Source organism: Vigna unguiculata, chromosome 8, assembly GCF_037176805.1.
Source record: "Vigna unguiculata cultivar grain cowpea cultivar isolate G323 ecotype 2 chromosome 8, ASM3717680v1, whole genome shotgun sequence".
Taxonomy (NCBI): domain Eukaryota; kingdom Viridiplantae; phylum Streptophyta; class Magnoliopsida; order Fabales; family Fabaceae; genus Vigna; species Vigna unguiculata.
The window spans coordinates 33,753,382-33,776,171 of NC_140799.1; the positions used below are offsets into that span (position 1 = coordinate 33,753,382).

The 22,790-nt window shown below is 28.2% G+C and overlaps 2 protein-coding genes across 2 annotated transcripts; both read right to left on the bottom strand.

Annotated features, from left to right (window-relative positions):
- Positions 1-1,211: 1,211 nt before the first annotated feature.
- On the bottom strand, positions 1,212-10,097 carry LOC114194367 (exocyst complex component EXO84B). The gene is made up of 7 exons (XM_028084540.2): positions 9,695-10,097; positions 8,085-8,182; positions 5,319-6,375; positions 4,468-4,983; positions 2,918-3,106; positions 1,734-1,870; positions 1,212-1,607 (listed from the first exon to the last, which is right to left on the bottom strand). The coding sequence occupies exons 1-7, from the start codon at positions 9,842-9,844 to the stop codon at positions 1,445-1,447; spliced, it is 2,310 nt and encodes a 769-aa protein (XP_027940341.1). The 5' UTR covers positions 9,845-10,097; the 3' UTR covers positions 1,212-1,444.
- Positions 10,098-13,252: 3,155 nt separating this feature from the next.
- On the bottom strand, positions 13,253-14,906 carry LOC114193412 (ATP synthase epsilon chain). The gene is made up of 2 exons (XM_028083192.2): positions 14,632-14,906; positions 13,253-13,496 (listed from the first exon to the last, which is right to left on the bottom strand). The coding sequence occupies exons 1-2, from the start codon at positions 14,813-14,815 to the stop codon at positions 13,468-13,470; spliced, it is 213 nt and encodes a 70-aa protein (XP_027938993.1). The 5' UTR covers positions 14,816-14,906; the 3' UTR covers positions 13,253-13,467.
- Positions 14,907-22,790: the final 7,884 nt, after the last annotated feature.

A 22,790-nucleotide genomic window follows, 5' to 3' on the forward strand; every position in this document is an offset into this window, starting at 1 on the left:
GATCTGGAGAAATAAGGATGTTATAGCAATGGTCATGCTACCCTTTCCACTATCATATTACCATTTTCATTACACCATATTTAACATTTTCCCCCATTTTCAATCCGTCATTCATGACTCCATTTAATCAGAGCATTAATGTTGATGCTTTGATATTCAAGCTATTGAGACCTGTTTAAAGGAAATCCCCGGAGTTATATATTGTCTGATTTATACAGGATTTCAATACGAGAAAGCATCCTTTCATAATGGGAGATCCATTACTGCTGCTGCCATATCGTTGGAGGTAATCTTTGTTTGCTTGGGTGAACTACAATCAAATTTAGGTTGCAACTTCTGTCGATTATCAAGTGAAGCCTCCCCGAGTTATTATACTCATTAAACAGTTCACTGACTTATTTTTTCCACGACATGCTAATTCTTTGCTAGTTTTGAAAATCTATTATTGTAGCAAAAGTTTAATTTGTGTAACAGAAGAGACTCATAGGTCAAGAATAGATCCCGAGGAAAATGGAGTAAGGGCTGTAGAATCCTCACCTTACTACTGGGTTCATTATTATTTATGAACAGTGGTCCGAGTTTTGCAATGAAAATTGCAACTTCGGAGTTGAGTATCAAACTAGAGAGACATCAATTGTTGTATTAAATTCAATTCTACCCAACATCAATTGTGTTAGAACTAAAGCCAACAATTGACCGTTATTAACGGGCATTTTGTCGCGGACTACGTTTGCAGTCTTTTCCAAAGGAATGAAATGACATTTTAGCAGCTTTATCAAGCAAGTGTTTAGTTATGCATTTACAATACTCTGAACGTGTAAATAAAATTCAATTCCACACGTCAACAATGTTACTTTAGTAAGCATAACGTTAATTTAATTATTTCATAAATTTAATAGAACAATAAAATGGGTTTCAAAATCGCGCTTAGGTCTCTACAATTTTAATAACGTCCATACGAGAACATCTGTTTAAATTAAAATAACTTGAATTTTGATCCTTTATTAAATTCTTCATTGCATTTTTTATGTTGTAATGGTTTTGCAAAACTATATTATTTAGAAATAAATTTGATTGCTTTTATAGTTCAAAACTAAATCGATGATGTATAAATTTTATTTTATTAGACGTTTTACAGATTACACTTTTAAGCGCTAAAATAGTCAATCCAATCTGTCAACTTAAGAATCAGTGTCATGAAACAAATAAAATTTAAAGAAATTTAAAGTAGACTTATTTGAAAAGAATAATTTTTGAGAATGCGAACAAAATAATGAAGTCAACAACATTTACAAACCAACAAGCAAATTGACAGGAGGAAAAAGGAAAAAATATTGGAAAACTTAATCTACAGAAATGCAATGAGGAGATAGATCTCGATAGAGTACAAAAATCTGCTTACCAATTTCACGAATGACTTAATTTACAAGGATGCAACTATGCCTCACGAACTATTATGCGATCTCACAGATGAAATTGACTGAGCAGACACCGACGCAGTAGGGCTGCTAACTTCTCTCTCCCCATTTATTTCTTTTGGCTTTCCACTTAGTCTCTCCATTACATCTTGACATATGTCGTTAAACCATTCGTCTTCTGGCAGTTCTCTGCCATTCAAATATATATTAACATAACAATTTCCTTTTAAATCACAATTTTTAACAGAAAATACATTTGCAGAAACATTTACTTAATGTAATGATAGAATGTTGATGATGACAACGGTTACTTACCTATATGGATCCATCCCTGTTGCAGAAAATGCCGCCATCGCTTTTGTTATAATCTCATTCACAATTCGTTGCAAATTTCTTGACAAGTACCGACCGTGCGAAGCAAAACATACGACAAACTTCATATCCAGATAGAACTGCACAACGTAAGAAAAAAATTATGTGGCCACAGTAAACTTTTCCGTTCACGAGGTCAACCATGTAAACTTGCATCTATTAATTGTGAGGAAAATTCATTCAGCAAGGTCAATGTTGTCAATTTAATTTTTAAATAATAGAGTAGAGAATATGGAAAATTTTCTTGAGGGGGAGGAACAATTATTTTCAGTGTTCTCCAATAATGGAGATGAAAGTATGACCAGAATCTAAGTGATTAGCATTGTTAAAGTGGTTTCTCCATGTTTTTGATAATAGCACAGACTAATTGATATTTGACACTTGTATCAAACAACAAATCTTGCATCAAATGAAAAATAATCAGTAATTACTTAGGCTAATGTATTTATTTTCGTGTCTTCCAATTTGTTTTGGATTATTTCTACATTTACTTTCAATTAATTATTTCAGTATTATTCAAATAAATTAGAAAGTATTTATTACAAACTAAATTAAAATTTGGTCACCCTTTAATTTTTTATTTATAATTTTGGCTTCATCTTTTTTCACACGATTTTGGTTTTCCTATTTTATAAAATTGGAAATTTTGGTTCGTTCCACAATTCTGCTTATAATTATCTCCTCTAATTTTTAAATTTTAATTAATTACATTATCTTTTGATGGTTCTTTGAATGATTTCTGGTTTAAGGTTCAACTGGATCAAAATAAAAGAAAAAAAAATGTATCCAAAATTGAGGTTTAGACTAAAATTGCATTTTTTTTAAATAAATCAAAATTGCGAAAAAAAATAGGAGTACCAAAATCGTGGATCATGAATTAAATAGAGACCACAATTGCAATTAGTCTTTATTATTTAAAGTTCTTTTAAGCACTGTTTGTTTATTAGAAATAAGGCCAGACTTTGATCTATATAAGTAATAGAAAACTTGAGCCTCACATATTTATCCTAAACAAAAACTCTCCTATTTAGATTGCAATTGAAGGCATCAATTTTTGTTTGTTCTGGCAGTAACCAAAACAAAAAGAAATCTATATGATATTATACTAAAAAACTCCAATGTCATACCTGTTGAAGACCAAGGGGACCTAACGGCCTGGGCCCTTCCTCAATATCATCCCAAAAGCTCTGGTCTTCTGAAAGCCACAACATAACAGTTTCTGTAAGTCTCATCAAGAGCAGCGTAGCAAATCTTTCCCTCCCTACAAACATATCTGCTGCTATATTGGCCATTCGGTTTAGTTTTACAAAAAGCTCCTGAACAATAAAATAGTAGCCTCATCAGATACTTGAATAATATTTGTAGTATAACTCGGCAATTAAGTTAGAAGATAATTTGCAATGACTTTAGCATAAAAGAAAAGATAATTCATATAATCCAACATGTATGAAACGAGTTATAAAGAATAACGGCTCTGTAATCCAAATCCAACCTAGAAGAAGGCCACAGAAGATATATTCGTTATAGAAATTCAATGGAGAAAAGGATATGAAGAAGGACTCCGCTTGAAAATTAAATTCACATATAGGCAATATATAGGAAGATATAAAATAATCATGTATGCTTGGGAAAATAGGAGGTTAAATGCTTCAGCGCTCTCAGTTTACACACACATATACTAATGATATACACTACAAGTGTAGACATTTTTCTACACACGCATCCGATGGAAATTCATCTTATTGCCGCACCATGTCAATAAATAGCAATCTGTCCCCTTTAAAGTGAATATTAGGTACAATAAGTAACCTTGAACGTTTGGTTGATGAGAAAATGGTTAATATTCAAACACAAACATGATTTGATGGGCATGAATGGTAACATCAACATTTGATTTTTTCATAGATGAATTTTATTTACTTTACCCTCTGAAGGAACTGCTCAATTTACAGGAACCAGATCCAGTGAATAAGATGATGTGAAAGTAAAGTGAATTCTTACGCGATGCTAGTGTAAACAAACTCACTAACATGTGAGAGATGACTACGACCAATTCGATCTTTAAAATATAGAAGATAGAAATAGATAGGCTGCTAGCGCCTCAAGCTTGATCATGATGCACATAAACAACATATATTGTATGATTTCTTTCGTGATTATAAAGTTGATGCGTGTGTAAGAAATGGCACAATGTTTAATCCCTTTTGGTAGGTAGAGGGAGACATTTAACCACAAGAATGAACACAAACAAAACAGTGAATTCATATATTAGGACTAAGAACTTCCATAGTCAGCCAGCTATGTAAGGTTAAGGTTAATACTCAATAGTAACAGATACTTCAAGAAAATTATTTTGCTCAGTACCATGATTAAGCAGCTATTTCAGAATGCATACTTAGATTTCAAATAAACCAATACTTGGAAATGGGAAAACTTAGTAATGCACTAATTTGAAGACATTATTATTAGCTGAAACTCAATGAAAGACATAAAATTTTGTAGGTCCTATTCATACTCATTTAATGATTTCCATTTTTCATTTTCTAACTACTAATAAATTTCAAGCAATAACAGTGTCATTAGCACTTCCCAATTTGTAATTCACTCTTCCGAATAATGAGGCAAATAAGAAAATCTGTAGATAAATATTCACTAAAGAATCAGATATCCAAAATACCTGAAAAATCAAAGATGGAAGCCATTCAATTTCTTCAGCATTTCCATCCATATTTATATACATGTCAGCAGTAAGATGACTATCACCTTCCTCAGTAAAAATTAGATCCAGTGCATGTTGACGACAGAATGAATCTTTTAATCTGTCCACTGAACCAACAAGTCTTCTCCTCCATTCTCTTTGTTCAGGATGACGATTTTGTCTTTCGGAGTTTCTTCTTCGATTATCATCATTGTAGGCAGCTTGATTTATGGGGGAAAGCTTCATAGCTGCACGTGGAAGTAGTTCATCAGCTAGTAATGAGGCATTTGCTAACAATGCAATTTGCTGATCCTCAGTCTCAGCCATGCGTACAATTTTGTTTCCAGAATCTTCAAAGCTCGCCTCTTCCTCCATTGATCCTGGTAATGCTTTTATGAGCGTGTTCACATAGGAGTTAAATACTTGAAACAATCCCTCCAGGGCTTGGCCTCCCAACTGCATGCTAAGCAGTGGTCCTACATCCTCAAAGAAGTCCTGTATACAGAACATCCAGTATGAAGTGAAATAACAAAATAAATCCATTAAAACGAAACAGGAAACATATATAGAACTTGGTATAGATCTAAACAAGATTAAAATGTGCACGAGTATGTATTCTGTACGAAGGCAGTTATTTCTTCAGTAAGAACACGCGAAGCATAGAAGATTCAACAGCACAAGACTAAAAATATTTAAGTATATTCACTTAAAGAATCGAAATAACAAATATTTTGTACACTTAGTTTTTGAACATCTACTCCCACTGTCCCAAGCAATGCAACATCTCTGTTCAGTACTTCAGTCTAACAAGTCAAAACTGAAATTCTCACCTGGACCATCAAATTAAAGCGATGGGCACTGCTTGTAAGTTTATGTTGAAATGCTGTTGAATTACTAATGGATAAACTTGAAGGCCTACTACTCTGACGACTAGCTGTAGGAGGGTATGTAAGTACCCAATCATCAGCCGCGGCCAAAGCAGCAGTACTCTCTTGAATTCGTTTCAAATTAGCATCTAGTGCTTGCTCAACACTAGGCCTAAAAAGTTTCAACAGCACGGGACAAAGGGCTAGACCACGAGCTTCCAACAATGAGCAATGACCCAATGCTATTTGAACACACTCTGCAGCAGCTCTTAAACCTCCTGCAGCTGCTGATGAAGCTAATGCATGCCTTTTCACCAGAAGAGCAAAGGCCTCTGTTTGCTTTGTAGCCCACATCACAAGTTCCGAAGTATAAGCTGGCTCCTCACCAAAAATAGCCAAAGAATCACTGGCAGCTTGAGCAACTGCAGAGAATACCAGTTGGGCTAGAGCAGCAGTATATGCTCCACCATATGAGGTGCTTGATGGTCGGAGACTTTGCATATTATACTGATACCGTTGTTGATGGGCATTAAGTAGCAAGCTGTGGGCATTGGGACCATCTCCAAGCCTTTTAAGGGCGGAAACTGATGCACGGAGCTCAGCACCACGTGTGGAGGGTTGACAAGCAGCTTCAGTTAACTGATCGGCTAGCTTTTGTCTACGTTCAGCAATGGAATTCTGTAGGGACAAAAGTACCAACGGGCTGATAAACTTCATCTCTTTAGCCTCAGAAACTACACGCTCTCCTTCATCGAGAGCAGCCAAAGCCTCTTCCACCCGCCTTTCAGCCAAGAGAACATCCAAGAGATCAGGAAACTCTACCAACCATTTGTCTAGGTCTGATATCTCCTTATCTTCGGAATCTGATGTAGCATTTACAGAAAAACCATCAGAATTTGAAATTGATAATGATTCGATGTGAACTCCTTCAGCTAAACCATGTATCAAGGCAGCTTGTGTAGAGAGCAGGTTTCTAATAGATGAAAGCTCCCCCTCCAAATCAGATATCTCCTTAGATGTTCTGTAATATTAATATTGCTAAGATTCAAAATATGACCCACAACATATCAGCTAAGTAACATTAGTTAAAACACATTGCAGCAGCTACTCTTTCAGGTCCAAACATAGAAGGGGTAAAATATCTTAAAACGAAGAGTAAAGAAAAAACTCTAATGTACCTTCTATTTTGCATTTCTTCCACAAAACTCCCTCTAATTCTAGAACATACACAAAATCCCTCCTATTTTTTAAATATGTTACATTTAAACCCACAGCTATTATTTGGTATAACTTTGATATCCCGATTATAGATTTTGTCACATTATACAAACCTCCTCTTGTTAAACACTACATAAAATCCCTTCCATTTCATAAATACATAATTTCACCATTTTATAGTAAAAAATTGAAATTATTAAATCCTTAAAAGACAGGTTTTACAATATTATTAGAGTAACACATAAAAATAAACAGTAAATTTATTATTTCATATTCAAAATAAAATATTACTTCATTTTTTTGTAACAAAACTCTAATAAAAGCTTAGTCATATGAATAATTAATAGGATCCAATTAAACTATTTACTTAAAATTGTTTTTAAAAAAATTGAATAATAGAATTTTTATTACTTCGTTATGTTTTTTTATTGCAATAATTTTGAAATAACTTTTGTCATTGATAATTTTTTTTAATAACATTATTAAATTTTTTTCATTTCCTTCAATCATTTCAATGTTATCTTAACATTTTTGTATCTTTAAATATTAAATAATTTAAAATTTTTATTATTATATTAGTATTTGATTGCAATGTATATAAAATATAGGGGTGTTTGTGTAAAGTTTACGAAATAGACTGGACAACGGATTTTGTGTAATTGGTCAGAATCTGTGAAAATAATATTTATCTCAATTAATTTAAAAAAAAAAGGTTTTGTGTTTGCCTATCTCAATTTATAAACTAGGAGGAATTTGAGGAAGTTTTTTTAAAGTGCTTTTGTTTTTGAGATGTAAAATAGAAGGGAGATTGGAGTAATTAAGAAAAAAAAAGGTACATGAACTACCCTCTCCCCAACCAACACACCCAAACATTCAGGGAGGGAGATATTTCGCCCAAACAAAATAAGAATTACCAGTGTCTGATGCTAAACACCCTTTTTCCAATAATATGCTGATATAATATTTATTTGATATCATATGATGTTACAACTAAAATATTGGGACATTTTTAGAATTTTTAAAGCACCATAAGATTTACACAGGTTGCGTACAAACCACTGAAACCCAAATTTTCAAAACCAAACCAATTAAATTGGTAAGCAGTCCACCAGACTTCTAAAACTGGAGAATGAGAACCAATCTCAAAACCATTAAAACAATGCAAACTGATTGTAGTTTGACTGGCTGAACTGGTTGAAAGATAATTTTTATTCCTATACCACTCAAAATACTTCAGTTATTAGGGAAATAAAGGCAGAACTAGGCTGTGGTAGATGACTGTTTGTTAAACACTAAAGCATTGGTGTTTATTAGTAAAGTGATTTTGTTTATATAGATATCATGGTTTCTATAACAACATTTGTGTACTTAAGTACTTAATATATGTTTTGCTAATATTGTTTACAAGTCTAACAAAATTTTAGTTAGATTTCACCACCTTGAATCTCTTTCTTTATTAGTAAAAGGACCAATGCAGTTTTCAAAATATTGATACAAACTGGCACAACTAACCGTATGAAGGCTGCATAGTTAGCATAGACACTTCGACGCATCTCCTCAGCAGATGCCTTCTTCAAGTCCACCAAATATGTGCACAATTGCTTAATTTCCTGAGGAACAAAATATCTTTACTTAGAGCATGTTCGGAACATCTGAAATCTTAGATTACAGCTGTTTTTTTCAGAAAAAAAATATTATTTGTGAAATAAGCTATATTCAGGAAAATAACTTAAATTTGAAAGAAAATATGGAGAAATAAGTTGTTCTTTTGACTTGAAAATCCGAAACTTACGATCATTTTTTCAACAGTTCCATGTTTCCAGCATCATACACTCTTTTTTATATATCAAAACTGTTTTTTTTCATCCAAACGAACTTAATTATCTTACAATCACTTTTCAACAAACTTATCGACACATAGAACCTTCTGATTATAGTCAGTAATACATATAATTGATTATTAAAATAATATAATTTTGCAGTTGTCGCAAGCACACCCTTAATGTGAAGGTCAAGAAAATTTTTCTCTACCTGGTGGGAACTAGGCGGATCCAATAACAGGTTTCAGCACTACATATGACTTTTTCTTTTATCAGCCAGCACTACACATGACATGACTAAAGCCTTGTTTAGATAATTTTGTCCTTACGACTTTATAGGAGAAGAAAATAAGAAAAATAAATCAAATAAGTTTCTCCAGCAGCTAAAATTAGCTTATGCAGAAGCTAATTTGTAGAAGATCTCTTGTATTAGCTTCTCCAAAATCTTCTTTTTAACTTGTATAAGCTAATTTCAGCTTAAGAAGAAACTCTTTTCATTTTTCTACTCATTTTCTTCTCCTTCTAGTGCTTATGGAGTAGTTTGTCCAACTCTAATTGAAAGCTATTTCACAACTACATGAGTCCTAAATAGATGTTGAAGGAGACATGTATCTAATAGCCATATATAGCACAGAGAAGGTAGGAAAGAAACTACAAACTTTCCCTTTTCAGCCAGTAAAAGGAGTCAATTACAAATAAAAGCCATCTCAAACTGTAAAATTTATGAATAACAGGATTGACAAAGGATATCACATGTTACCGAGGTGTACCACATGATACTTCAGTCTAAAATAAAGCTTGTCCTCTCTTGACTTCCTAGCTTTAAGGAGTGACTTTATTTTGAATTAAAAATCAACTTAGATTCTACTGTCAAGAGAAAATTAAAAGAAATGAAGCATGCAACGATGAACTTCATATGTCTAAGTCTAACCAGTTGGATGATCTTCCCAGGCCTCAACACAAGCATCATTTAGGTATAAATAATAATTAAGCTTCTACTATTGAGATATCAACGAATACTCAATTACCGTAACATGACACACAAGCAAAAGAAAGAGAAATCATTCACCAAATTTTCACTGTACATTACTTTCGTTTGTTTATGCTGTGGCAAAAAATGCATCTCCTCGTGAGGAAAAATTTAGCAAGCATCTATAAACTTGCGAATATAGATTTACAATTTAAACTGAGTTTTGAAAAAAAAAAAACGAGGTACTACGAACGAACGCAATCCAAAAGGCTTGGAACGGATCACTGAATATACAACTAATAGGACACGGTAAAGATGAAAATGAAATGAACCTTATCGTTGAGGGAGCAATTGGACTGCACATAGGACTCTGCGTCGAATTTTTCAGTCTTGAAGGGATTGAGACCTTCTTCAAGCTTAGGTCCATTTTCCTTCGCACTCGTCACTGAGCTTCTCGACCGAGTCGTCTTCCCCGTCGCCATATCCACAGATTCCAACTGAGACGAGATCACCAACCACCGAACTTTAGGGTTCAAATTCAAACACTGGAATCCAAAACGTAGATCGATCTACGCACGAATAAGAGAGGAAGCTCACTCAGCAGCACGGAGGAGAAGAAGAAAAGGAGAAGACTCTGTTTCCGTTTCGTTTCAATTTCAATTTCTCTGATCCCTAACAACGCGGTGAAGGCAAGAGTTAAGCTTGCCCCGGAGAGAGAAGATAGGAGAAGATTGCCAGCACACCACGCCTTATTTTTTCTTTTCTTCTCTGAAAATAAAATAAATAAACAAAATAATTTGCTTTTCGTTCTAACTTCTCCAACTAATAATAACTTGCTTCTCCAAATACACTTTCCTCTTTGTTTGTTTACCTGTAAATGATTTGCCCTTTGCACCTTAAAGTGCATGTTTAAAAACTAAATTAATGCCAAATGAAAATATTTGGTGGTAAGATATTCAATAATGACATTTTATTTTATATGTTTTTTAAAATTTATTTATCATATACCATCCAAATTAAGAATGTGACTTACACGATTATTAGGTAGAGTTTGATGCATATGATAGCATGAGATGGACTGCATTTTTTTATGAGTTTTATTTGTATTTTATACATTTTAAGAAATAAAAACTATAAAATATGAAGATAAAAAAAATTGTCTATCCGGCATTCATTGAAAAAGGTTGAATTAAGAAAAATAAAATGAAATAATTGATTAAGAGTCACATTTGACAATGCAATTATAATTACTCAGATCTCAGTTAAAACTGGTACACAGACTACATTTTCATGTCTTAAAGTACATTATTTTTAAGGGCCTGTTCGTTTGTATGTATGGTCATGTAGAGAATGATCTGTGAGGATGGATTTTAAAAAAATTTATGTTCTCATGATACGATTTGAAAAGAAAAGCAGAGATGGATTTGCGAGATTAGTCTGAAAGTTCATCACTTCATTTTGCAAGGATTTAAGAAGATAATATATTATTTTACATTTATACCCTCTTTCAATTTTATATAAATATATATTTATTTTAATTATTAATTATAATATACTATTATTATTTTATTAATTATTATATATATATATATTATTTATTATTATAATTTATTATATATATATATATATATAATAAATTATAATAATATAATATATATATATATATATAATTAATAATATAATAATCATTAATAATTAAAATATTATTTAAAATATAATAATTCATATATTTATATATAACAACTAATAATATATATAAATATATATTTAATTTTTTTTATTTTAAGATTTCATATAATTTAAATATTTTATTTAATTTGTATTAATTAATTATAGTTATTTTTATAATATTAAATTACAAAATTATATTTTTATTAAGGGTATTTAAGTAATTTTCTAATTTTATCTATTTTTACAATTAATTTTATCTATCACATCAATCAAATCTTTCACTAACTTTTATAAAACTTATCTTCAAATCTACTCACTTTACTCTCTAAATCCACTCAAAAAAACACAAAAATTTATCTATCCAAATCTACACAAATCCATCTTCACACTCTCCCCCATATCCACTCCTTCAAGTGAACACACCCTAAGATCTTAGATGAGAGGCGAGGTTCATATAATAGGATGTAGCATTTACATATATATATATATATATATATATATATATATATATATATATATATATAATCCATTTTCATATTTATGTGATATTTATTTAACATCCATAGATATTTATAAATATCTAAAAAGATTAACAAAATATTTTAACCATAAAAATCTATAAAAAAAATTGTGTAAAATATATAAAAATGATATAAAATTAAATTATATATTAAAAACTAAAAGAAATTAATAAAAAATGTATATATAAAACTGAATTTTAAACATTGAATCAAAGTTAATAATATCTAAATAAATTTAAATAAAATGCAATACATCAACCACTATTATAAGTTTTAAATAAAACTCAAATAAACTCGTTCATGAAGAAGAAACTATTATAAGTTTTAAATAAAATTCAAATAAACTCGTTCATGAAGAAGAAAGATAAGATATACAATTAAAAAGAAAAAACTAGATCACTAACTTTTTTATTAATATATATGATTTATTAATATATACCAGAATATTTTGATAGATTAGAGATTAGCATGTACATTACAGATACGAATATATGAGTATAAAAAATATTTATGCTCATTACATGAGTATTCATTTATAATATTTATTTTTTACTCATTACAAATTTTATTCACGAATTTTGTTAGACATCTAATTTTAATAGTTCGAAATGATTTTTTTATCTGACCTATTTTTAAATGATATAATAAAATCCAGAACATTTTTTATAATTTAAACATTTTTTGGGTATTAAATTGAGGTGGAATTATTGTATACTATTCTTCCAGGAACCGAGTCAAATCTCAAGATAAAGTCGAACTTTAACATGTAATTTTGTTTTGTATTTATTTTATTTCGAACATGGAATTGGTCTCACTTAGTACAAAAAATAGAAGGATAAAACACATGCACGAGACTACCCGAAAAACGTAGCAAACAGCATAGCAATAAGCAATATTAGTCATTAGCTGGCTATTTGAACAACTCTTTTAATTTATACATATTTCCTTACCTTCTACATTTCACAAGATCCGTTAAAATACATATATTAACTACTTTGTATATTTAAATTTTAATAAGTAAAATTCTATGCATATTTTATCATAAATATTTAATTCATGGTTTGTACTGCAATGATACTATAACTAATTGAAAAGTGAATAAATAAATTTTTCATGATGAACATGTTAATGTACCTTAATATAAAAATAAAAAATAAATAACTGAGAAAATAACTTTGAATTGCTTTTTCACATTTTGAGAACAAGTTTCCCTTAGAATTCTTCTAGCCCATTTTTCACTTTCCTTCATCCTGAAGTGTTTGTTTTGACAGAAGTGATTAAAAATCTGACATTAGCTGTAGTATCATAGCAAGTGCTGCCTGCAAATTTTGCTATTGGATTAGTCTTGTTCGTAAAAATTTCTTTCTTTCATTCGGTACTCATTAGTGCCCTTTGGCCGTAGCTAATCACAAATCATTAATTAGAAAATGAACCATTAAAAATACATTCTAACCACCAAAATGACTACTTCCAGCATCAGTTGACAGATGCATTGCGTATATGATCTATCCCACTTTTCTTCACAAACATCATTGAAATTACAAAGGCTGATAACTCAGTATAATAAACTGAACCATGGAGCATTCTGTGTTGATGAATCTTTAAATATCATAAAAAAGACAATAAAAATTGATGCTTTTCAATTTATTCTAGGATTATTTCACAAATTTATGAACCAGTTTCAGGACTGGAAGCAGATTGAAGTTCAAAGCCACCTGTCATTAAGTTCAAAATCATTTGTTTAAACTTCATTATTACAAGAATAACCATCTGAATCACAAAATCCAGTGATGTTCCATTTCATGGAAAGAAAAAAACAAAGAAATTAAACATAAAAACCACAAAAGGTTCAAAATGACAACTAACTTCCAGATCTCAATGATTTATGCATTTATAGCTTCCGGCATTCCGAATCACTGCCCTGGGGTGTCAGAACGAATAGCTGAAAAAGAAAATTGAACACTTTGGTCAGAGTACTCGAACATGATGCTAGATGAAAAACATTTGGCGATGAGTAAGAGAAAAATGTCATTAACTCAAGGACCCCTTCTAAAAGTATGTTTAGAATTTCAGTAAAGGCCATAAAGAGTATCCTGTTCAAAAGTTTGTTCAGCACTTAAAAGTATGTTTAGAATGCTTATCCAAACATATATTCTATTCAATATCCTTCTTCTCTTCACAAGAGAACCCAGCACCGGTGAAACAATTGTCCATTAAATCACTAAATTGTGTTTGCAGCAAGGTGAAGTTTTGGTTTGCGAAAATATTTTCCATTTTCAATCTGTTAAGATTTAGAAAATGTGTTATGATTTCACCTCTTATTTTCAATTTCAATTTCCTGTTTACTTCTAAAAAACTATTACAATGGCTCATCAATAACAGTGATAAGGGACTCCCATGGTTACTCGTGATACAAACGCACAAAGAAAACAGAAAATAGAAACAACTGATTTTAAAAGCATTTTCTTAAATTCTTTTCTAGTGATCAACCAAAAATACTTTAGCTTCATTTTCTCTTTTCTTCGAAAATGAAAACAAAAAATACTCAAAGTAAATCTCATGTGACAAACATTCTCCGTTAATCCTTAACAAGTGCAACGCTTTAGCCTAATAAATCTTGTTCCCAAAATTTAGGAACCAGCAGCCATGGATGACACGATCAACATACATACATACATATAAACACACGACCAACATACATACATACATGTAATTAAGAATAAAGGTTAGCGAATCATATCAATAGTGTTTATCTATCATCAATTAGAAAACAAAAAACATAGAAATGGAGCATGCCAAGGGAAATGATCTGGTGACAGCCAATTCGCACAAAACGGGAATTGATCCTCCCACGACATGATTACGAGGAAGATAAACGAAGATAAAGATAAAAAATTACGATGCCAAAATTAGGGTTATTGATTTAGGCGAATGAGGGAATCCATTCCCATACTCCACACACAGATAAAACGCATAACAATGATTACAACATTTTCATCTGAAATTAAAACGAAATCTACGATCGATGAAATTAAACGAAACAGATGATGAAAAATGAGAAGTGAAGAGAAGAATACTTGGTTTTTCAGGCTTGCCCTCGACCCATTTGGAGAAAGAGAAATGGACCTTCTCACGAGAGAGGGCTTCAGCCTTGTAGGGTTCCTTGAGGCAATTTCTGACGAGATTGGCGCATATGTTAGAATACGTGATGTAGGTCATACCCGCTGCTCTCCAAAACGGCACCGCTCCGCTCGACGCCATCTTCACACTTTCTTTCTCTTCCCAACACTAACACAACACTCTTTCTCTCCGACACTGTACCCTTTCTTCCTTAACAACACCAAATGCAATAAACCAATCAGACACACTATGTTATATGGACTGTATCTAAGCCCAATCAAGCCCAGCCCAGCCCAGCCCAGACCTTCATTTTACTTCTTGCCCCACTTTTATTTTTCATTTTTACTTTTCTACGTGTTGTTCCGTTTTATTTTAGGTTGAAATATAATTATATTCCCTTGTTTTTTTTAATCCGTAATTTTGTTTGTCCTTCATGAAACTAAAAACATTTATGTCTTTGTCTATCTAAATATATAATAGCGACTTCTCCTAGTCATTGGATTGAATTTTCAATATTATCGATCTTGACAACTTCAATATTTACCAATTCTAAAGTCATGATAACCACATTTTTCTTATAACTTTTTTTATCACAATAATTAAAGTTTTATTAATAAAAAAATTGAATACTTCACTTTATAGTTTTTCGTATATTAGTAATAGATGTGACATCCTTAATATTTTCGAAAGCCGTTGATTTAGTTAATTAGAAAATTGTGAATTGTTTTAAAAACATTGTATAGGGAACCTCGGTTATAAAATAATGTTAATATTTATCGACATATAATATTTACTTTTTTTCAATTATACAAAATTATATAAACAAATGTTATATATTCTTGCTTCATGACATATGTAACATATCATTATTGAATAATTAGATTAATTATTTATTTTATGTATTCTAATTGAAAGTTAGAAGAAAATTTTACACATTAATAAATATCTTGATGATAGAATTTAATTAACAAATTCTTATAAAATAGTTTAATGGGGAAAAATAAAACTAATATTTTAAATGTTAAAGTATTTTTTATATTGAATGCGTTGTATATAACTTATGTTATAAAATTTGCTAAAACTTATTGCTACAATTTTGATTAAATAGTAAGTAACTTATAAATATATGATATACATTTTCATATTATTAAATTGTTTATATTAAGTTGTGTATATATATATATATATAATTGTTTACAAAATAAAATAAAGATAAAATAATAATCAAGTTGATGGATGTTGGTTAATAAAGAGATTAAGTTTTTGTCTCTTACCATGAGATTCTTCCACATCAAGACATTGTGAGAATAAAAAGAAAGACAAATAAATAAATTAGGAAACGAGGATTTGAGGACGGAGATTGAAAAATGCATTCTCACAAAATATCTCCTGAATCAATATTATTATCCTATTATGATTTATGTATGTTAGATTTATTACAATTTTCCCGCAAATTAGCATGAACCCTGATTATGATTTTTGATATTCTTTTATGAAATTGGCATGAACCGTAATTATATTTTTTTTCAACTTAGTGTATTCCTAAATTATAAAATTTAGGAATTTTTTGTTTTTCGTTGCATATGGTAGAATTTGTAAAATTTCATAGATGTAAGGTGAGCTACATTACAAATTTCGCTAAACATAATGAATTAGTTGAACAACCTTGAATTTGAATAGAAATTAGAATAATTGTGTCGTGTTCATGAATTCAATGAATTAAAAATATTAGAAATTGAAAAATGTGAATCACGGTATAAAAATGGTTCAAGTAGAGGAAATAAATTTCTTCATTAAAAAAATAATTTATATATAAAAATCTAATTTGATACTTCTAAAGTTTTTGTCCAAGTTTTGTCATTGCTATTGTTTATAAATAATCAATGTGTAGATTGTTTGCATGTGTAATCCATGTAGTATAATGTATCTAGAACCTTAAATATACATATCTTTACCTACATTTTTAGAAGTAGTGTGACGTATTATATGATTGTTGGAGATGCATATCAATATGTTTGATGTATTATATTATTTTGGTATGTTTTGGTTGTGATTCTCATCGAGTTCTTCTCTATATTTTGAAAAATCTTATTATCAAGTTGGATATCACTAAAATAGTGGCTCGTTACTAAAGCAATTATCAAGTGGCGTTAAATAACTTTGTAATAATTACATTTATCACTCACCACCATTTGAGTGAGAGGGTTGATATTAAAGTGATAGAGTGTTTAGCTTAGGTGAGAAAAATGTTGAGGAAATTCTCTATATTGGAAAGGTTTAATGCAAGCGATAAGTGAAATTTGTAGCAATGTGCATGAGTTATGGAATCTTATAAGTAGATATTCCATAGCATTTAAGAAATGACACAAGTATGTAGTTGAGCATTTGAGCAAGGATAAACTATATTTAATTTTACTCTTGGCATATATCTTGTTAAATCGATGTGAGACAACTAAAGCGATGATTATTAGGCCCAATATTCAATCTACTCGTAGTGAGTTTGAACGTGATGAGAGAGAGAGAGAATGGTGGTTACAAACTCTAAGGGAGAGTTGCAACTAACGACGAAAAGCTAAGTGCCTCTTTTATCCTTGATCATGTTATACTGATTTTCTCCTACATAGGAAAATCTAATATATATATATATATATATATATATATATATATATATATATATATATATATATATATAAATAAGAGGAATACTAAAAAGGGAAAACGGGAAATGGGGAAACGACTACTGCTTCTAAGCAGTAATATTAATAAATCATAACGGTCTTAACATAATGTAGTTATTCTTACACTCTCGCCTCAAGCTGGATGGTGTATATTCAACAGTCCCAACTTGGAAACTATGGATCTAAACTGAATCCGGTGAGGAATTTTGGTGAAGATGTTTGCGAATTGTTCTTCAAAGCGAATGGGGAGGAGATGAAGAAGGTTAGCTTAGATCTTTTAGCAAACAACGTGGCAGTCGAGATCAATGTGCTTCATTCTTTCGTGAAAGCTCAAGATAAAACTACGAAAATGACAGAAATTAAAATAGTTCAAGATTAAACTTATACGTAATTAAAAATTATGAAACTAAATTATACTTTAGAAAAAAATGAAAGTAAAATAATTTGTGAATTTTATAATATAAAAGTTGAAATTAGATTTTATCCTTTTTTTAATTGAAAAAAAAAGTACAAGATATAAATTTTCTTATGTAAACACACGAAGTTCCACTAATATCATATACTGGATTTTTGTTATGTTTTGATACTTGTTCTAAGTCCTTATATTTTAGAATAATTGTTCAAAGTTCAGCATTGTTGGTAAGGATAACTACTTTTAATATATATATATATATATATATATATATATATATATATATATATATATATATATATATATATATATATATTATTATAGAACCTTAGGATAAATTATAGGAAAAATGTTGTTTGACACTATTTGACGACCATTTGACAACTTGTATAAGGGTAAAAATACTATTAACAAAAGTTAACTTTTATATTTTTAGAAGAAAGAGAAAGTAAATAGTAGTGAGGGATAATGTCAAATGGTAGTAAAAAAAAAGAGTGATGTCAAAATACCAGTGTCCTAAATTATATGTCAAAGTAACTTGCTTATAGGATTTTAATTTATATGGTACAAAGATTGATTTGGAATAAGTAAAGAATGATATTTAAGCAAATTATGATTCGAAATAATCAATTAAGTTATTTATAAGTAGCATTATTAAATGTAGGTGAATATATGTGTTTTTTATAAAATCAAAATGAATATAAATTGTTCTCATATAGTCGAAATGCACACTCCTTATACATTACAAAAAGCTCCTATTCACACTCTTCGGTCTTCAAATCAAGATGTTCCTCCTTCGCTTTTAGGATATCCGAGATGTATCCAGACTTTAATGTCATCGACGTCTGAGATGGTGGTTTTCGTGCAAAAGGCACTTTGACGCTCAAGTTAGGTATATGTGTCAAACAATAATAAATGTTGCAATGAATGCATAGTATTTACTTTGTGAGCAGTGCTATTTATAGTGGGGTAATGAGTTTTTACCTAGTTGGACTTAACTGTCTAGATAATTACCTTTTTTGAGTTTTTTAGTGTTTCGCTAATCCATCCTATGCCTCTTGTTAGTTATGTTTTGATCCTCATTAACTTTTGTTGATATGTTAATCCTTACCAAACTTGGTCGAGATGGTGTCATACTATATTATTCGAGATGTTCTCAATCATATATGGTACATAAATAATTATATTTGATTAATTTTTTGTTTTATTTGAAGGAATTGTATTATATTGTTTTACGAGGCTTATTGAAAATTGATTGAACGTGTATGAATTTGAGGTCATAATTTAGGATGATGTTTGAATTGTTGTATTAAGTATTGACACCTACATTGTAACAAAAAATCCCTTATTTTTATTGTCAATCAAAGTCACGTAGATTATTATGTGATGAGAAATTGAGGAAAGTTCTTACCTACTACGACATGAGCAGTGTGTTGTATATGATTTGTAAGTTCATTTATAAGTGCTAGTATAAAATGAAATATACTTAATATGAATATTTCAAAATATATTAAAATATATTAGTAAATATCTTATTTATAAAATAATTTTTAACATAATATCTATATAACTTTTGCATGTTGTTAGTATTAGAAAATATATTATTTATGAAATTTTAATTAAGTTATTTTTTTTTATATTATTCTCTCGTATTAAAAATTTGTTTTCATTATATGTGAATAAGAGTATCACATAGAAGATACTAAAGACTTTTTTTGATATATATATATATATATATATATATATATATATATATATATTATGTTATGTTATGGAATATTTGACACTATCATTTAAATTATGTTATTTTATATACTATTTTAACATGATACAATTGAATATGCAAATATTAAACACAAATGTATAATCATATAATGTTTTCGTTGACCCGCATTTAAAAAATAATATTTTTTCAATCCATCCTAATTTAAATTAAATTATAAGAATTTAAACTCATTTTTACATTCTGTCTGATTTTATTTGTATTCTCTTCAAGATGTTTCTTGAGAGGGTTTTAAATTTGTTATTTTATGACATGAAAAAGCATCATTCAATTAAAAATTATCACCATTATAATTTTATCCACTTAAAAGTAAATTTGAAAACCCACACTTATCTTTAAACACGAATAGTATTGTAAATACTTTTATGGTTTACATATTTATTTTTACACGTGCAAACACGGATGTCATTAAAAGAATGGTAGAATAATTATTGTTTTGTATGATAATAAAAACAAGGAAACATAGTTAAAAAGTCTGGTATAACTATTAAAATATGTAATAAAATTATAAAATATTTGACTTCTGTTAGATGGTTATAAACAAATGTGTAAGAGTAGGTTTTTTCACATAACTAACAAATTGGTTAACAAAGATAATAGGAAATTTTCCCTGTTATACACATTTTTCAATTTTAATGATGTGGACTATTAAGAAATTATTTTTCTAAACAAAACCATTCTATTGTTCAAGTAAAATTTTCTTTTTTAATGACGAAATTCTCATCATATTTCTTCTTTTAATATGAGAAATTGTTTATTGTTGAAATTCTGTATCTAAATGGATATTTGATAACATATTTTTCTAGATGTATATTTATTTATAAAAAAATATTTTATTTAAAATTTATAATTTTTTAGTAATATATGTAAATATAAATTTAAAAATATATTTAATTTAATATTTATAAATTAGTTGGAAATAAAAATTTTAAAGAGTAATTGTAATAAATAAAATAATATAAGTATATTGTAATTATGTTAATAAAAAAATTATCATAATAAAATATAGTAATTATGATTGTCTTTTATAAAATTAATTTTAATAAATTTGTAGTTCTTTAAAATAATCTATGTAATATTTTTGTGTATTTTAGTTAGAACATAAAATTAAATAATAACATGAGATAAAACATTTAGGTTTATTTATAAAAAAAATATTTAAAGAACATATTAAAAAAGTATATAATTTTTATAAATTTATTTATATCTTTCTAATATTTTCTTTAACTTTCTTTTATAAATAAATTAAATATTTTATATTTATATTGCTCAATATTAACTTTACATCAATTTCATTTCAAAAATTTTCACCAATAACCATATTATTATGTAATTTTTTTTTCTAACTTATTAAAAAATTACTTAAATTATTTTAACCAAATAACTATACATTTATCTAATTTAATTTTAGAAAAAACAACCATAAATAAAATATTTTATTATGATAATATTTCTATTATTATAATTACAATATATTTAAATTATCTTATTTAGTATTTTTCCAAAATTTTAACTTCCAATTAATTTATGAATATTAAATTAAATTTATTTTTTAAATTTATATTCACATAACTTTATAAAAAGTTTTAAATGTTAAATAAATTAATTTATTATAAATAAATTTATTGCTATATATAAAATTAATAAGAAGTATTGCTAATAATTCAATCCACCAAAAATATAATTCCAATAGTAAACAATGCAAAATTATAAAAAGAAACCATTATCAGAACTTAGTCTATTGAAAAAGAAATTATCCTTAAATAGTAAAAAGATTTACTTTGATAAAAAAATTCTAATAATTTCCTTACATTAATTAAATCAAAAAATAATTTATAAGTCAAGATAATAGTACAAAGAGTTTCAAAAAAGGGAAAATATATAAAAATAAGTTATTAAAATCATTTATTACTATTAATCATTAGAAATGTTACATTTTCTTCTCATTATATGCCACTCAAATACATTATATATATCTTTTAAATATAATGGATTGATTTAGTTTGTTCGAAACTACATTTTTGTTTGATATTTGATTCGGGAAAACAATCAAAACACAAAGAATAAAATTATAAGAAACTAACAAATTGGTTAACAAAGATAATAGTACAAAAAGTTTTAAAAGAATAAAACAAAATATAAAAATTAGTTATTAAAATCATTTATTACTATTAATCATTAAAGACGTTAAATTTTCTTTTCATTAAATACCACTGAAATACAAATACATTATATATTTTTTAACATAATGGATTGATTTAGTTGTCAGAAATTACCTTGTAACATGTGATATTAGACACAACAATCAAAACATAAAGAATAAAATCATCATAAAATATATAAAAAAAAAATTATACATTTTTTGACTTCTATTGATGGTTATAATTAAATCTAAATAATCGAACTAAAAATTGGTTAAAAAAGATAATAGTAAAAAAATGTTTTAAAAAAGGTAAAAAAAAAACAAGTTATTAAAATCATTTATTACTATTAATCATTAAAGGCGTTACATTTTTCTTTTCATTAAATATCACTCAAATACATTATATACATATTTTTAATTATAATGGATTGATTTAGTAGTTACATTGGTCGTAACCTTTATATTAGAAACAACATTCAAAACTTGAAGAAGAATAAAATCATAACTTGAAGAATAAAATAATAATAAAATATGTAACAAAATTATTAAATATTTTACTTATGTTGATGGTTATAATTAAATCTGTCTATGAGTAATTTATTTATACAAATAATCGAAACTAATAAACTGGTTATCAAATATAATAGTACAGAGAGTTTTAAAAAAGGTAAAAAAATATAAAAATAAGTGATTAAAATAATTTATTACTACTAATAATTAAAGACGTTATATTTTCTTTTCATTAAAAACCACTAAAATAAATTATATATTTTTTAAAATATAATGAATTGATTTAGTCGTTAGAAAGTACATTAATTGTAACATTTGATATTAGAATACGATTATAATAAAATATGTAACAAAATTATAAAATATTTTATTTTGTTGATGGTTATAATTAAATCTGTCTAGGAACAGCTTTTTTATATGAATAATCGAAACTAGCAAATTGATTAACAAAGGGTTTTAAAAAAGGTAAAAACAAATATAAAAATAAGTTATTAAAATCTTTTTTTACTATTAATCGTTAAACACGTTACATTTTATTTTTCATTAAATACCACTAAAATACATTATATATATATATATATATATATATA

What these genes read in the sequence shown, in the direction of transcription:
- LOC114194367 (XM_028084540.2), bottom strand. Translation starts at nt 9,844, where the DNA reads ATGGCGACGGGGAAGACGACTCGGTCGAGAAGCTCAGTGACGAGTGCG. An exon ending in AACTATGCAGCCTTCATACG is followed by an intron (nt 6,376 to 8,084) that starts GTTAGTTGTGCC and finishes TTAATATTACAG; the next exon opens with AACATCTAAGGAGATATCTG. An exon ending in TTCCATCTTTGATTTTTCAG is followed by an intron (nt 3,107 to 4,467) that starts GTATTTTGGATA and finishes TTTATTGTTCAG; the next exon opens with GAGCTTTTTGTAAAACTAAA.
- LOC114193412 (XM_028083192.2), bottom strand. Translation starts at nt 14,815, where the DNA reads ATGGCGTCGAGCGGAGCGGTGCCGTTTTGGAGAGCAGCGGGTATGACC. An exon ending in GGGCAAGCCTGAAAAACCAA is followed by an intron (nt 13,497 to 14,631) that starts GTATTCTTCTCT and finishes TTTCTTTTTCAG; the next exon opens with CTATTCGTTCTGACACCCCA.